Raw genomic sequence first — 17,614 nt, 5'->3', positions numbered from 1 at the left:
CATTTTCCCCTGGAACTTGAAGTGGGTTAGTTTTGTTGTTAATGACACATTAAAAGCCATTGTCTTTTAAAAGTTAAACCCACAGTTTATTCTTAATATTATTAATTTTAATTAACATACAAAGGATCACCACTAAATAAAGTGAGAAAGATGCTGCCCGGGTTCTTCCTAGGCATCACGGGGTAAGCTGGGGCTGGGCATGTGGCTCAGTCAGGAAAAGCTCTTTCCATAGGAGCCTGAGGGTCCGTGTTGGATCTCTAGCACCCATGTAAAAACAAGGACACGAGACAGCTCAGTGAGAGACCCTGTCTCAAAAAAATGAGGTGGGGAGTGATGAAAGAACGTCTGGTGTCTTTCTGGCTTCCACATGCATGCTCACATATGTGCATGCACATCCACATGCACCCATATACACCTACACACAAGTAAATAAAGTCTAAATAAAAACAAGTTCCTGATATTTCTGCGGTTGTTGCTGTCTCAGGCCTCTCCTTTCTCTGCTTTTGCTTCCTCGTCTCCAGGGCAGAAAGTACACTAATGATGTTGCCAAGATCTACTCCATCAACGTCACCAACGTCATGGGCGGTGTGGCCTCCTACTGCCGTCCCTGTGCCCTAGAAGCCTCTGATTTGGGCTCCTCCTGCACCTCTTGTCCTGCTGGCCATTACATTGACCGAGATTCTGGAACTTGCCACCTCTGCCCGCCTAACACCATCCTGAAAGCTCACCAGCCTTATGGTGCACAGGCCTGTGTGCCCTGTGGCCCAGGGACCAAGAACAACAAGGTGCCAGCAGTCTGCCACACATGGTGACCTTTGCCCTCTGCTTGGGTGGGTGCTGGGTTCTGGATGGGATTCTCAAGGGGCTGATACCCACATGCTCCCCCTAGCAACACCCACCCCATCCCATGCTCAGGTTGTTGTGAAGGACACCAACCAGGTGTGACTGTGGGTGGTGAGTTCTTAGCAGGAGGTCTTTTCTTCCCTCTGAGTAGCCAAGTTTCATCTTCATCGGGTAGAGATCAGTGACCTTGGGGTCCAGAGGGTTATTTGGCATCTGCTCATAGACCTGAAGGGAAGAAATCGTGGGGTCTGTGGCTCAAATTCAGCCTAGTCCAATCCAGCCTGTAATCACAGGAATCTGCCCCCTCTCTTTTGGGAATGTGAGTCAATCTTTGCCAGGACATACATATTGGCATGGCTGACCTCCATCAGGGGCTTCTCAGACAAACGGACAGAAAGATCTAGTGTGGAAAAAACAGTGCTACTGCCCTGTGAAGTTTCACATCCAAGAAGACACACGTATGATCCAGGCACGGTGGCACATATCTGTAATCCCAGCACTTGGGGGGTAGAAGAAAGAGTCAGGAGCTCAGGGTTATTCTTATCTACACAGCAAGTTGGAGGCCAGCATAGAACTCATGAGACCCTAGCTCATTAACCAAAACCTAAAACAAGACAAAAGCCCAAACAAAGCATATATGAATAAAGGGTCTTAGATACTCATTAACACTTACAATCAATTTGTATTTTACTGATCATGCCAGATAGACACCTATGAGACTTTATTCACTTATTTAAATTTATTTATGTATTTATGAGACCAGGTCCCATGTAGTCCAGATTGACTTTAAACATTATGTAGTCCTGAGGGTGACCTCAGATTCCAGAGCCTCCTGCTCCGTTTATCTGCAAAGTATGTACAATTATTATACAGAACCCTGACAATCTTTTAGGGGTACCTGGGACATTCTCCATAGTCTTCTTCCCCCTGGAGCTCCCTCTGCTGTTGTGGGAAGGAATGGCAATGTGTTAGGCTGCCTCTAACGCTTCCCTAACACACAAGTAACAGGAAGAAAAGCCCCTTCCACAGCTCAGTTTCCTACAGAGAACCCCACAAAGAGGAGGCAGTGTATTTTAAATGGTTATGTGTGTCCTGCACACGAGGGACGAATGGAAGTCTCTTGCTTGCCACTCTGGAACCCTTATTTCAGTCTTCTGCTTGAAAGAAAGGCTTGGCCAAAGAGCTCTTGCCCAGCCTGCACACGGCTCTAGGTCTGATTCCTAGCAGTATTCAAAACAAAACCAGACAGAGATTCTCCAGTGAATGCTGGCATCTGGGAACCTCAGAGTTCTGCACTGGAATATATGTGCCACAGTAAATCAAAGACTTTGAGACCAGGGGACATTTAATGGACATGAATGAAAATTGTGTCGGACGTATTAGAACTGGGATCCTTGGTCACGATAACTAATACAAGAGTGGCATCAGTCCAAGGTTGAGTGGACAGTTGCCAGGCAGGTGTCCTTGTAAAAATCCTTTGTGTATATATAGGGATGTCCTTGTAAGAGTCTGCACACTGGTGGTGACTCTGTCAGCATCTTTCACGTAGCCGCCATGGGTGACTGTATACAAACCCTCCTTGAGACATGTTTCTCCTCTATGTGTCCACAATTGAATGGCAAGGTAGAGCCTATCAGTGTCTGTTTCACTTCTTTCAATGTCCACCTTGGCCCTTTCGTCCTCCTCTTCCATTCCATTCAGTCCGGAGCAGGTTGGAGACAGGTCTGTTACTCCACTGCAGCCCCGAAGGCCCGAGACTGCCTGCTAACCTGACCCTTCTCCCCTCAGATCCACTCTCTCTGCTACAGTGACTGCACCTTCTCCAGAAACACTCCCACCAGGCTTTTCAACTACAACTTCTCAGCGTTGGCAGGCACTGTCTCGCTGGCAGGAGCGCCCAGCTTCACTTCCAAAGGGCTGAAGTATTTCCATCATTTCACCCTGAGTCTCTGTGGAAACCAGGTAAGCTGGGCAAGCTAACAGTGTGAGACCTGAGAAGCGGGCTAGAGGCCAGAGATGGGCGCAGGAGGAACAGCACAGAATCCCTGAGGCCGCATGGGAAACAAGAGAATTAAAGAGGTTTAAATAACGAACTCCCACTGCGGATTGTTTTTTCCTCTTAAAATTAAGATCAGCGATAGGTGTCGCTTGCTTTAGAAGTCTGAAAGGGTCAAAGTGAAGCCTCTGGAGTAGCGAATGGTGGTAACTTGGGACATGAGAGGACAAAAGCCAACTCCACGCAGCCAGTCTGGTGCAGGGAAGGAGTTAGGAGGGGTGATGTGGGGAATCTGGGATGGTGGGACCTTTTACTCCTGCTTCAGCCTCCCAAGGGCAAGGTGTACATCTCCATGCCTACCCATGTAAAGTCATTAAAGACTAGAGGAGCCAGGCGTGGTGGTACACAGGCAGTCCCGGCCCTCAGAAGGTTGAGGCACGAGGATCTGGAATTCAAGGCCAGGCTATGCAGTGCACGGTCTCAAAAAACAAACCAACAAACAAACAAAAACAAACCTGGAGGAGACTCACTTTCCTTCTCTCAATACACGTTTTGTTTGGTTTTATTTCTCTCTTTCCAAAACAGAAGGGAGAGGTTGAGAATACATCTGAGCAGCTGAAGGGTTTAGCAAGCATAAGGCCCAGGGGCCACGCTCCCAGAACTTTGCTTCCTCCAAAAGTTTATCAGTTAGGACACAGACTTAACCATTTTGAGGCCTTTTAGCAGCTAGCAATCCCACCTTTTGGGGAGCCTGAGACAGGGTGATCATTAGTTCTAGGTCCTGCTGGGCTATTTAACAAAAGTTCATTTAAAAAAAAAAAAAAAAAGTCGTGCCGGGCGGTGGTGGTGCACGCCTTTAATCCCAGCACTCGGGAGGCAGAGCCAGGAGGATCTCTGTGAGTTCAAGGCCAGCCTGGTCTACAGAGTGAGTTCCAGGACAGGCACCAAAACAACAGAGAAACCCTGTCTCAAAAAAACCAAGAAAAAAAAAGTTGGGGGATTAGTTGTCCTGCCTCAGGTCCTGGGGCCTGTTTGAACCCCTGGGAGTATCTGTCTAGACAGTGCTTCCAAGACAAACAGCTGAACCACAGCCCCGAGGGAGACAAGAAGGGTACTTAAGCCATCCCAGATGGTCCAGTCAATGTCACTGGCCTCGGGGATCGGTTGCATAGCTCAGCTTCTGTGTAAAGGATGGACCCAGATACAGAAGGACCCTTGGCCAGTTGGCTAGAACTCCAAAGCAGCTGCCACCACCACAGTCTAGGTGACCCCACGGAGCAAAAGGCTGGAGACTTCTGGACCGAGCCCTTCTCTTTACCTCCCCCCCCACCTCACCCCCACTCCCCTCACCCCACCCCACCTTCAGTCTTGTTAGAGCTGTTCTGTTGCAACATGTGATGGGAAAGCTTAACTTTTTAGAAAAAAAGAAAAAGGAACAAAGTCCCTTTGGGGACTCATCTGTGACCATTTGCTTTCCCCCACATTTCCCTACTAGGGGAAAAAAATGTCCGTGTGCACAGACAACGTCACTGACCTCCGGATCCCTGAGGGTGAGGCCGGCTTCTCCAAGTCCATCACAGCCTACGTCTGCCAGGTGGTCATCATCCCCTCCGAGGTGACGGGCTACAAGGCTGGGGTGTCCTCACAGCCAGTCAGCCTCGCTGACCGGCTTATTGGTGAGTCAGCCCCAGGCTTGCTTGACTGTGTGTGTGATGTGTGCGCGCGTGTCTGTCTGTATGTGTGTATTTGTGTTTGTATGTGTGTGTGTGTTTGTGTGTGTATGTCTCTCTCTCTCTGAGTCTGTGTTTGTGTGTGTGTGTGTCTCTTACTAGTGTGTATATGTCTCTGTCTCTGAGTCTGTGTTTGTGTGTGTGTCCATGTGTCTGTGTCTCTGTGTGTATCTCTGTGTTGTGTGTCTTTCTCTATGTGTGTCTGTGTTTGTATATGTGTATGTCTGTGTGTGTCTCTCTCTCTGTGTCTGTGTGTGTATATGTGTGTCTCTTTCTCTCTATGTGTCTGTGTTTGTGTATATATGTGGGTGTGTGGGTGTGTCTGCGTATGGGTGTATTTGTTTATATGTGTCTCTGTGTGTGTGTGTGTCTCTCTCTTTCTGTGTGTCTCTGTGTGTATATGTGTGTCTCTTTCTCTCTGTGTGTCTGTGTTTGTGTGTATATATATGTGTGTGTGTGTGTATGTGAGTGTGCTTGTGTGTGTCTCTCTGTGTATCGGTGTGTTTGTTTGTATGTGTCTCTGTGTGTTTGTGTGTGTCTCTTTCTCTATGTATGTGTTAGAGAATATGAGGCTGACAGGCTGGAAGGTACATGGTCCTCTGTTTTCTTTCCTTTTTCTTTCCTTTTTTTTGGGGGGGGGGGGTTGAGACAGGGTTTCCCTGTATAGTTTTGGTGCCTTTCTTGGCTCTCGCTCTGTAGACCAGGCTGGCCTGGAAATCACAGAAATCCACCTGGTTCTGCCTCCCGGGTGCTGCGATTAAAGACATGCGCCACTACTGCCCGGCGGTCCTCTATTTTCAATTCCATTCCAGGTGCCCCTGGCATCTCTGATCAGCCTCGGGTTCACGTTTGTATGAGCTACTAGTGGTATGATGAAATGAAGGTTGGTGGTTGACAGGTCTGGAAAGCACTGAAGCCTTTGCCAGCTGATGCTATGAGAGAGAGCTAATTGGGAGCTCTGATTTGACAGGGGTGTCGACAGACATGACTTTGGATGGAATCATCTCCCCGGCTGAACTTTTCCACCCAGAGACCTCAGGGATCCCGGATGTAGTCTTCTTTTTCAGGTGAGGATGAGAGACCAGGCAAGTGAAACCTCAGACTCTCCCACAAATCCGCACCCCTTCCTCTCTATCCACCTCCTACTTGTCAAGCCTGGGCATGTCCGAGGTCTAGGGCTACCCAGTCATCAGAGTAAAAGCTGGCTGTAACTAGACCTGGGCCTTTTGCATATTATTGGGGTCATTACGCACTGAGGCAGGAAATATGGAAGATGTGCCATGGACATCCCTTCCCTGAAGGAGGGCCCAGTGTGTGCTAGCCTTTTCTTTCTTAGGCCAATGCATTGCCCCCTTGACTAGATCTCCCTGGTCCCCCACTCTCTCACATAAAGACCAAAGTTTGGCCCTCCCTGTTCCCGCTTGCCCAGTGAAGGAATCACCCCATGTTGACGCCATATAACAGCTCCCCAATAACAGTGGAGAAGTTCCTTCCCTCTGGTGTTGGCTTTCACTGCAGATCCAATGATGTGACTCAGTCCTGCAGTTCTGGAAGATCAACCACCATCCGCCTCAGATGCAACCCAATGAAAGCTGCTCCTGGCACTCTGCAGCTACCCAGGTAAGCTGGTGGAGGGAAGCTACACGAGCCACAGCCTCTTCTTCCTCGGACTCAGTCCATCCCAAGACCCAGCGATTATTTAAAAAAAGATAAAAATCATTTTAGAGCTATTCATGGGCTCTTGGGGACACAGTCATGGCTCCTAGATCTTAACTCAAAATAAAAAATAAGCCAGGTGTTGTGGTGCAGCACTTGGGAGGCAGAGGCAGGTGGATCTCTTGAGTTGGAGGCCAGCCTGGTCTACATATCAAGTTTCAGACCACTAGGGTGACACAGTGGGACCTTGTCTCAAAGTGCGCTGGGCAGGATATTTTGATCTATTGATGGTATGGAAGTGGAAAGAATTTTCCTTACCATTGTAAATATCATACACACAGCAAAGCAACAGAGCTTATCCAGAAACCAAGCATGGGAGTGCATGCCTATAATCCCAGTACTTGGGAGGTAGAGACAGAAGGACCAAGACATTTTTGCATATTACTGGGGCCATTATGCATGGGGGCAGGGAGAAATATGGAGGGTCTGCCACAGCCTGCCCTTCACTGAAGGAGGTCCCAGTGTGTACTAGCTTTTTTTTTTTTTTTTTGGCTAGGCCAGTGCATTGCCCCCTTGAATAGATCTCCCTTGTCCTCACTTTTTCCACCTAAAGCCCAAAGTCTGTGCCCCAACAGGTTGCTTTCAGCCACATAGTGAATTCAAGGCCAACCCGGAGTACATGAGATGTTATCTAATAAAACAGAACACTCCCCACCACCACAGATCCCACCACCACAGATACACAGACATATACACAGAAAACCAGGGGCTGAGGAAATAGTCCAGTAGGGAAGGTACTCAGTGCATAGGCACGAAGACCTAAGTTTGCTCCCTAGCAACTCAGATCCGAGGTAGAACGCTAAGCACGGTGGCACACTTGCAGTCGCGGTGGTGGAGAGCAGGAGACAGGTGGCTCTCTGGAGATCACTGGCCAACCAACCTCACCTAATCAGCCTGCCCCAAGTTCCGGTGAAAGACCCTATCCCCCAAAAGCAAAGTGGTCAGGGCCTGGAGAGATGGCTCAGAGGTTAAGAGCACTGCCTGCTCTTCCAGAGGTCTTGAGTTCAAGTGTCAGCAACCACATGGTGGCTCACAACCATCTCTAGTGGGATCTGATGTCCTCTTTGGCATAAAGTTGTACATGCAGATAAAGCACTCATATACATAAATAAATAATAAAAATCTTAAAAAAAATATATTAAAAAAAAAGTGGTCATCTCCTGAGGAACAACACCAAAGGTTGACCTTGACCTTCACAAGCACATGCATGCACATGCACAGCATATATCTATGCCTGAACTCCATCTCAACTACAATCCCTCAACCAGGTAACTGTATAAAAGTGGCCACTGTAAAATGTGACATGTCCCTGGGGAGGACAGGAGTCTTTTAGGGGTTGGAACTGTAGCTATTCGAGGACTCAGACATATTAAATTGAGCTCTCATTTGGCGTCAGCAAAAACAGGTGGGGAAATTGGAGACCAAACTCTCAAGCTGGCCATGGTGGCTCATCCATACATTTCCAGCACATGGGAGGCCAAAACATGGCATTGCAGCGTGTTTAAGGCCTGTCTGAGCTACAGAGGGAGACCCTGTCTCAGAAAGACGGAAAGGAAGGAAGGAAGGAAGGAAGGAAGGAAGGAAGGGAGGGAGGGAGGGAGGGAGGGAGGGAGGGAGGGAAGGGAACACCTGAGTTAAGGGCAGATTGAGGGAAGTATTTTAGAGAGAGAGGAGATGAGTTAATCAAGAAGTGAAACAGGCATTCTACCAGATCTTCCCCTGTAAGGGGCGCTTTTCCTGTCCCGATCACCCAGTCCCAGATAACCAATTCAGAGGCTAAATATGAACTATAAATGCTCAGCTGATAGCTCAGGTGTGTTACTAGCTAACTCTTACATTCAAATTAACCCGTTTCTATTAATCTAAGTATTGCCACATGGCTCGTGGCTTTACCCATCCTCTAGCATGTCTTGATTCCTGGGTGGCTGGCTGGCATCTCTTGACTCTGTCCTCTTTCATCCCATCATTCTCATTTTGGTTTTCTTGCCTAACTTCCTGCTCAGCTACTGGCCTGTCAGCTTTTTATTAACCAATGAGAGTAATACATATTCAGAGTGTAGAAAAGGATTGCTTCACAGCATTTCCTCCTTTGTCTAATTAAAAAGGAAGGTTTTAACCTTAATATAGTAAAAATATATACAACAAAAACATTTATTAAGTAGGAATTACAGTAACAATATCTAATCCATTTGCATTTGACAAAATTTAGAGAAAATATTTAATTATCTATCTTATCTTGGTGAATCTAAAGTTTTGTATCTAATTTACTTTCTATTATAACTAAGGAAAACTATAATTATAATGATTTAGTCTTCAACTCCATCAAAGACCCCAGAAGGGTAAAATGTTACCTAATGACAGGGACATCAGGCTGCCTGGAAAGTCACCCAAAGTTCCTCTGTAACACTGGGGCACCCAGCTCTGGCCTACAGGCCTGGCAAATCTGGCAGACTTTCCTGTGAAGCAGGGAATTCTGAAGGACTGTCTTACCTTGTCTTGGCAAAGTTCAGCAGTCACCTTTCTTGCATCCTGCTGGTCCAGTTTGTATAGTAACTGTCAGCAATTGAGGCAAGGGCAGTTTCTTTGCCCACATGGCCATAAAGAAAGCAAACTCCATATGGAGTTTTTTTCACTGCCCAACATCTTCTCTGAAGTAGATTGATGCTGCCAGGAGGAGACGTGTCTCATTATCATAAAAAAACCTTATGTTATTAAAACATCTTAAATGCCATATTTTGTAGATCTTTGAAGTGTTTGAAGACCATCTATCTAAATATATCTGTTTATTACCTTGAAAACATACCAAACAGGACTATAAGTTTGACTATTATAGATGACTATTAATCTGTATTTTTTAATTATACATTACATTTTTAATTGAGCTGCATAAACACAATACCCAAAACAAGAGTAGAAATATACATACAGCATAACAGAAATAACTTTAAATTTGTATCAATAAATTAAAATCCATATCAATGTAAAATATTTTGAGATTAACAGTTGTCTTTTGGAGTAAAGTAGATTCAATAATCTACCCTTTCCCCCATCATTTCTTTTTTTTTTTTTTTTTTGGTTTTTCGAGACAGGGTTTCTCTGTGTAGTTTTGCGCCTTTCCTGAACTCACTTGGTAGTCCAGGCTGGCCTCGAACTCACAGAGATCCGCCTGGCTCTGCCTCCCGAGTGCTGGGATTAAAGGCGTGCGCCACCACCGCCCGGCCCCCATCATTTCTATATCATATCCCCCTTTCCTCTTTTAGAAAGAGATTGACTATGACAAATAACAATTTGTAACCAAACCCCCTTAAATGAAAACAAACATTTATAACCAATATTTTGGGAATGTGGGCATAGTTCTCTAGACTACTTACTGCTGACTAGGGGCACTGGTAATCTTTGAGACACCCTGAGAAAATCAGGATAATTGTTAAGTCTTGGCTGGAGTATTTTGTGAGGCTGGATCATCATAGTCAGCGGCCTTGAAGCTGTTTTGGATGTTGGATCATCTGGGCCATTATTATGGGTGTCTGGTCCCCTTGTTCTGAGAATACATAAACTTTTAAAGGTAACATACATATCTGTATTAATACAAATATAAACTGTATATTTTACACAAGCCATCCAAAGATAATTTTTTGTTTTATCAGGTAAAATGTACATCACATGTCTTGTAATTACTTTAGGTTTATTTTTCCATGTCTCTAGTCAGGATTTTAGGGGGTTTTCCTCAATCAAATCTGATTTTCCTTAACCTGGAATGAATCCATAGCCTCTCATTTCCTGCAGAAACAAAAACACAACCTCTCCCCCAAAGTGACATACCTTTTGACTTAAATTTTGGAGTCAAGGTATTTTTAAAATATGTAGGTTGGTTTAATTTAGTAGCTTTCACAATCAAATGTCTCTCCGCAGCTATTATTTACCCATTAACAGTCACAAAATCTAAAGGGAACACAATAAAATATAGAATCCAGACTCTCTGTGTATTTCCCATCTTTATGTGGCTTATTTTTTTATTGCTCTATTCCCTTTTCAATGACTTTGCTATTATTTTTAAATTTTTTTGAATCTATGACTGTTTCTTTCCTTTTCCTTCTCTCTCTCAAGCCTACGCACATTTTTCAAACACACTGTGACCCATTTAGAGGCCTTTTTACATGAATCTGTCCTTACTGTGTATCTTTAACACTTTTTGTCTTTATGAGCAAAAATCCTAAATCCACCACATAGCACATGGGTGGGAGACGTCTCTCTGTACCTTGGCCTGTGTGAGTCTTTGGGAATCTGCCATGCTGCAGTTCAAGACCACATGCCACGGCCAGGGGATGTGTCTCTGTACCACAGTCTGCATGAGAAACATGAACTAGGAAGCTAGTTCTTGGCTCTGTTTTTATGTTTATAGGACCCTCTACCCCCCTTTTTTAAGCTTTCTCAGACTTTATATGAATGTACACCCATGTTGGGCTACCATATGCAAATGGAGGTGGGTTTTTTCTGTCCCAACTGCCAGGTCCCAAATAACCAATTCAAAGGCTGAACATGAATTATAAATGTTCGACTGATAGATCAGGCTTGTTACTAGCTAACCTCTTACATTCAAATTAACCCATTTCTATTCATCTATGTATTGCCATGTGGCTCGTGGCTTTACCTGTCCTCTAGCATGTCTTGCTTCCTGGGTGGCTGGCTGGTGTCTCTTGACTCTGCCCTCTATTGGTGAAATTATTAAGGCCACTCCATGTAGTTAAAAGGAGATTTATTTAATGGCATAACTTACAAATTAAGGGATAGGTAGGTCGCAGGGCCTGGGGAAGGTGTATCGCAGTCCAGCGGTGTTCTCTGGAGCTCTGCTTGGCCCACCTCCACCGTCCAGGGTCCCGGAACAGAGAGAGAGCGCTGGTCTCCAGGCGCCTCCCTTGGCCCCGCCTTGTAGGCGTGACAGTTGCTGAAGTCTCAATGGGGGTTGGAACTTCCAGATCAAAGCTGGAATGGCTACCCACTACAGCCCTCCTTCTTCTCATCATTATCTGTTTGGCTTTCCCACCTAACTTCCTGCCCAGCTACCAGCCTGTCAGCTTTTTATTAACCAATGAGAGTAATACATATTCAGAGTATAGGAAAGAATTGTTCCACAGCATTCCCACCAATCCATCACTTGACAACTCCGTCTCTTTCCTACTTTGCTAGCATGTGCTCTGATGGGACCTGCGATGGCTGTAATTTCCATTTCCTGTGGGAGAATGTGGCTGCCTGTCCACTCTGCTCAGCCTCTGACTACCACACTTTTGTCAGCAGCTGTGTGGCTGGGATCCAGGTAGGTTGCCCTCTGCTTGGGAATGTCCCAGGAAAGGAAAGATTATGAGTTCTGAGGTCCCTGTTTTTCTCCCCAACAGAAGACTACGTACATGTGGCGAGAACCAAAGATGTGCTCTGGGGGCATCTCCCTGCCTGAGCAGAGAGTCACCATCTGCAAAACGATAGATTTCTGGTTGAAAGTGGGCATCTCCGCTGGCACCTGCACTGCCATCCTGCTCACCGTCTTGACCTGCTACTTTTGGAAGAAGAATCAAAAGTACATGGTGGGGCGTTGGAATCTGTGGGAGGTCAGGGTTGGATCCTTGAGCAGGAAGAACATCTGAGGATATTACTGAGAATTTTCTTTGGAGTTGGTTATTGACGCTGAGATTGGCCAGAGACTTTTAAAGACACTCATCCATTGTAGGCCTTCAATCTTGAGCAGGGATGGCTGTCTAAAAATGGCTATAAGATTCTTTAAAGAAAAACCAAGTCAGGTGTGGTGGTGCAGGTCTTTAATGCCAGCACTCAGGAGGCAGAGACAGAGAGATCTCTGTGAGTTTGGGGCCAGCCTGGTCTACATGAGACCCTGTCTCCAAAAAAAGAAGGAAAGAAAAGAAAAGAGAATCTTTGGGCTGAGGTTGTAGATCAGTGAGAGTGCTTGTCTAATGTGCAAGAGACCTAGATTCAAAGGTCTCTTTGTTGTTTTCATTAACAATGCAAAGGCAAGGTATAGTGGTTCATGCCTGTAATCCCAACGCTTGGGAGTTAGAGGCAAGAGGACAGAGTTCAGGGTCATCCTCCAGCTACATATCCATTCCAGGCCAGCCTGGGCTATATGAAACCCTGTCTCATAAAAACTAAAAGCAAGCTGGGTGGCGGTGCCTTTAATCCCAGCACTTGGGAGGCAGAGCCAGGGAAATCTCTGTGAGTTCAAGGCCAGCACTCTACAGACAGTCACCAAAACTACACAGAGAAACCCTGTCTCAAAAATCAAAAAACAAAAAACAAAAACAAACAAACAAACAAGGCACAGTTTTATAAATATTTCTGTTTTGAGAAACAACCAGTCTTTTTTTTTTTTTTTTTTTTTTTTTTTTTTTGGTTTTTCGAGACAGGGTCTCTCTGTGTAGCTTTGCTCCTCTCCTGGAACTCACTTGGTAGCCCAGGCTGGCCTCGAACTCACAGAGATCCGCCTGGCTCTGCCTCCCGAGTGCTGGGATTAAAGGCGTGTGCCACCACCGCCCGGCGAGAAACAACCAGTCTTGAAGAAAAAAAAAATCATTAAACAGAGAGCCAAGATTCCTTCTGTTCACCTATCCTTCACACCCTTTGCAAGGCTTCCATTTCCTTACATAGGGTTATCTGTGTGCACCAAGCATCCCTTCATGGCAGGGGAGGGGGCTATCTGTGTGCACTAACCATCCCCTCATGGCAGGGGAGGGGGCTATCTGTGTGTACCAACCATTTCCCTCAGGACAGGGGAGGGGTTTCTGTGTGTATCAACCATCCCCTCATGACAGGGGAGGGGTTTCTGTGTGTATCAACCATCCCCTCATGACAGGGGAGGGGTTATCTGTGTGCACCAACCATTTCCCCTCAATGCCACACTCTCATATCTTGCCTCTTTCCTTCCCTCATTTCACAGACTGGAATACAAGTACTCCAAACTGGTGATGAATGCTACCCTCAAGGACTGTGACCTGCCAGCAGCGGACAGTTGTGCCATCATGGAAGGGGAGGATGTGGAAGATGACCTCATCTTTACCAGCAAGAAGTCACTCTTTGGGAAGATCAAATCCTTTACTGCCAAGGTAGAACTCCCAGCACTGTTCCAGCCTCTCCTAGAAACACCACCTTCTGCCTTCTGTATTTCACATCAGTACCCTCCCCCCTGGGGCCAAGGCCTCGTCCTGCTCACTCCTCCCTAGTAGATAGATTGTTAGGGCCTTTCAATTTCCAGGAGTATTGAACCATCCGTGTGTGATAGTTACACACACACACACACACACACACACACACACACACACACACACACACACACAGGGGGCAGTGGGGGTGGGGGGATGGGGGAGTTGTTTTTTGTTTTTGTTTTTTGTGTTTGTGTGTGTTTTAGTGAAGAGGAGTCCATCTCTAGGTTCAGTTTCCGATAGACCAGTGGAGGGTGCTATCCCCAAGGTGTGTGGGCCCCATCCTGAGAGGCTGAGTCATAGCCAAGCCTAAACTGCGCCTGGTATGTGCTTCTGAACTGGGCTGCCTGGCTCTGTGTGGGTGAGCTGGTGAGCGCGAAGCTCATAAATGCCTACAGACACCACTCTCTCTGGGCAGAGGGCCAGCAGAGGGCACCCAAACAATTCCTCCCAGGCTGAGCACACACCTGATTACTGCACAAGGGAGTCTTTCAAGCAGGTGTGGCTGGGGCGGTGCGAGAGGACAGGAGGGTGCAGGAAGCGTCTTGAAGAAGGGGTGGCAGTAGGTGTCCAGTGCCCGAGTCTGATCCTTTGTGCTGACTCGTCAGGGTGAAGCAGTGGCCAACTTTGGCTTTGATTTTTGTTTTTTTTTTCCTTCCCACCAGTGAGAGAATAGTTACTCTGGGGACCTCGCAGGTCTGTCTGGGACCTCGAGAACTAAGCAAAGATGCAAAGCAGGAATCATAATTTTCTTATTCTCTGAGTCTGTAAGACAGCAGGAAGAACAGAGGGCAACCCGTTCCTACGTTCCCACCAATCCACGGGATGCCGGAAGTCCCGAAGGGTTCCTTCGGTCACCTGTTTTCCATTTCTCTTCTTTGTCCCCTTAATCTGCCCCGTGCAGCCGCCAGCTCCTGTCGCCATCTCTCTTTCAGAGGACCCCTGATGGATTCGACTCGGTGCCGCTGAAGACGTCTTCAGGAGGCCCAGACATGGACCTGTGAGAGGCCCGGGTCCTGCCTCGCCCGCCTCTCATCTGGGCGCATCACCCCGCTGCTGGGAATCTCTTCATCGTGGCCTTATGGGAAGTTTGGATTTCAGACCCTTGTTTTTTATAGAGTACCCAAACCTTTCTCTCTGCTTGCCTCAGACCTACCAAATATACCCACACTTTGTGTTTCGTTTCCTTGCTTGTATCTTGTGTCCTAAAATAGTTCACACACACACACACACACACACACACACACACACACACACCCCGAGCCATACTCTCCTTTGCTCATAACTCTTATAGCTCTGAAGTGAAAATAGTTCCTTTTGAAGTATAGGACTGACTTCTGGCCTCCCGTTTGAGGGCAGGCACAGCTCAAAGTTTTCTTGGTCAGATAAAGGCTTTCGACTCACGATCTCTTTAGGAGAGAGGCTGGGTGAGGGAAGGCTGGAGACGGACAGTCTTCCCAGCAGCCTGGGTTCATTCCTTCTGGGTAGTGAGCTTGAACAGGGAGCAGTGGACAGTGTGGGGACAAGGTGAGTCGAAGCCCGTGTAAGAAAAGACTGGGAAAAAAACACAAAGGCAAGAAAGAAGGGATTTTGTTTGTTCTATTTTATAACCTGAAACCTCATTTCCTTCTCTTAAGTGATAAATATTCTCACTAAAGGCAAAGGAGATTATTTATTTATTTATCAAGAACTTGCCCAAAGCCCTAGTAGACCTATTCTCCACAGCTGATTTTTTTTTTTTTTAAATGTCCCTTCCATCTCCTTAGGACACTAGAAAGAACCAGGTAAGTCGAGCTTTATCTTCTATGGACTTCACTGGGAGATAGTAAACACTTGCCAGCGAGGAACCGCCCATCCGTGAGCACCTCAGTCCTAGGGCATCATGGGATGCAGCATCTTATTTGGAAAGAACACAGGAGGCCAGGGTTTTAATGGGTGGTACTAGGGACTCCAGCCCACGATGACATGGACCAGTTATGGTCATGATATCTGCTAGGTCACAGAGGTACTAACTTGTAGACTGCCCAGGAAGGGACTGCATGCAAGGCAGATACTGACCAGTCTTCAGGGAGGAAAACCAGGGATGTTTTAAAGGTCTGCACCCAACTGAGGGACTCGTCACCCCGGCCTCTGTCCTATCCTCGTTTCCACTGTGCACTAAAACTCTAAAAGACTCCGGGCCTCCATTTCTGGTGACACCCCTTTGAAAGGTGAGTAGACTAGGTGCCGTCTCACAGACAGAGTGGGTTTCTTCTGCCCATCTCCTCATTTTACTCAGCTATAATTGATGAAGTATCTAGAATAGAAAAAAAACAGAAAATTTTCCACTTGACTTTTTCTTCCTGCTCCTGGGAATTCTACCTCTTTCATCCCATGCCAGAATGGCCATCCCTTGGTTGAGCTCCAGTTCCTCATGGTCTACACCTGTGCCCTTTCCCCAGTGACAGGTGATTGGCATAAAACAGAGAGGCATTTCTGAGTGGTTTGTCAGCCAAAAAAAGCGGCTTGCTCATCTGCTACTCATGGCTGCCCTGGTGATGGTTTCTAAGAATCAGAAAGAAATGAAGCTATGCCATGACTTCTGACCATCAGAGGCATCCACAGTGACTAAACATAAAAACTTTTCTTTGGGTATCCAACCTGTCCCTGATTGTGTGATTCTCAGGCCTTGACCATGCTGGAATTGTCTTGAGTGGATATGTACACATAGGCCATGAACTCATGGCTAGTCTCCTGCAGCCTCTTGGGTTTCTGTGGTGAAGACCACAGGAGATAACTTAGACTATTCTGTAAGAAGTAGAAAAAAAGTTCATCTCTTTGGACTTCTTATTAGGATCTCTTAGAATTGAGTACCCCAACCCCAAGCATCCTCAGACTGCACTGATTGTATGATAGCATTTTTAGGATCTCTCCTCTACTCCTTACTGGGGTGCTTCCTAAAGGAAGAGGGTCACCTGTCACTTCTCTAGCAGTTCAGCAACTTCAGATAATTTCAGTAGCTCTACTAATATATAATTTACAGACTGCATAAGTCACCCTTTCAAAACATACAATTCAGTGACTTAGTTTTCTGTGCTGAAGATGAACCCCAGGGCTTCTCACATGCTAGGCAAAGAGCTCTACCACCGAGCTACATCACTGGCCATGAACATACAGTTTAGGACAGACACATTAGCCCTTGAGCCAGGCCTGTGGTAGCTTGCATAAGTTTTAGGGGCAGAGCATTGGCTCAGAAGATAGTGTGTAAACTCCATATGGATATCTAGAATCCTAAATGATAATTTCATCCTGCAGTCATCCCTGTATTTGGCTGGGAATACAAATGAAGATTGTGGTATATCTAAGGACCAGGGGATTTCTTATGCCATCAAAACTTTTTTTTTTGTCTAACTCTATATTAAAGCTAAAATTGACTATATTTATATAACAGAAGCTTTGTAAAAGATTTTTCAGCTTTGTGAAATCATATTGGTGTCTCATCAGGATGGGTTGGATTTCCTTTTTATTCTGTATCCCATGCATTTATAGTTTGTTAGGGATGGGTGTTGCATGTCATTTTTTTAAAAATAAAAACATACCTTTTGAACTGTCTTTCTTGAATTATGGGGATGGGTGGCTGGATAGGTGAGTGGGAAATGGTGTCTTTGAAGCTCAATCAGAAAAGATGAACAGAGAAAGGAGCACAGACTTCGGAACAACATGCGAGATGGAGGCTAGAACGTTCTTGGCACCTGTTGAGGAGTTAATACCGAACACCTCAGTTTCTATAATAATGAAATGATACCAAGACTGGGTGAGGGACAAAAGATCTCACAAGTCAAAGATAGTTTGTTAGGTTCCTTCCCCAGTCAGGCTTCAGCCACGCCACATTTCCACAAACACAAACAAACTTAGCTTCTCCTAGTAGGAAGTGGATTATTACAGACTAGAGGTGGAGAAAGTCGTAGAGATACTACCTACAGACCTACCATTCCCCAGGGGGGCTGGGTTCTTCTGATCCGGTACTTTCTTGCCCTCTAGTTACATACACTTAGCACCCCAGGAGAACTGTACCCACCACATGAGCTTAGGCTGCCACAGGCTTTTGAATCTGAATATTACAAGGCATGAATTTTCTACATCAA

General features: G+C 46.1%; 1 protein-coding gene across 5 annotated transcripts in view; it reads left to right on the top strand.

Annotated features, from left to right (window-relative positions):
* Elapor1 (endosome-lysosome associated apoptosis and autophagy regulator 1) overlaps positions 1 to 17,076 on the top strand; it is an 89,342-nt gene extending 72,266 nt beyond the window's left edge. For 4 of the 5 annotated variants that reach the window (XM_052729998.1, XM_052729996.1, XM_052729994.1 and 1 more), the window contains 9 exons: positions 522 to 785; positions 2,632 to 2,805; positions 4,335 to 4,515; positions 5,540 to 5,636; positions 6,088 to 6,189; positions 11,473 to 11,599; positions 11,679 to 11,857; positions 13,229 to 13,394; positions 14,426 to 17,076. In XM_052729998.1, coding sequence (XP_052585958.1) covers positions 522 to 785; positions 2,632 to 2,805; positions 4,335 to 4,515; positions 5,540 to 5,636; positions 6,088 to 6,189; positions 11,473 to 11,599; positions 11,679 to 11,857; positions 13,229 to 13,394; positions 14,426 to 14,494 — 1,359 coding nt within the window. In that variant the 3' untranslated portion in view covers positions 14,495 to 17,076. Of the gene's footprint in view, positions 1 to 521; positions 786 to 2,631; positions 2,806 to 4,334; positions 4,516 to 5,539; positions 5,637 to 6,087; positions 6,190 to 11,472; positions 11,600 to 11,678; positions 11,858 to 13,228; positions 13,395 to 14,394 lie in introns of all 5 variants that reach the window. The other variant, XM_052729995.1, reaches the window with a different exon arrangement.
* The last annotated feature ends 538 nt before the right edge of the window (positions 17,077 to 17,614 follow it).

The sequence above is a fragment of the Peromyscus californicus genome, unplaced genomic scaffold (assembly GCF_007827085.1).
Source record: "Peromyscus californicus insignis strain IS unplaced genomic scaffold, ASM782708v3 Scaffold_9__1_contigs__length_137607984, whole genome shotgun sequence".
In the NCBI taxonomy this organism is placed as follows: domain Eukaryota; kingdom Metazoa; phylum Chordata; class Mammalia; order Rodentia; family Cricetidae; genus Peromyscus; species Peromyscus californicus.
Note: the sequence above shows the minus strand (reverse complement) of the source record. Positions and strands in the feature narration are given on the sequence as shown.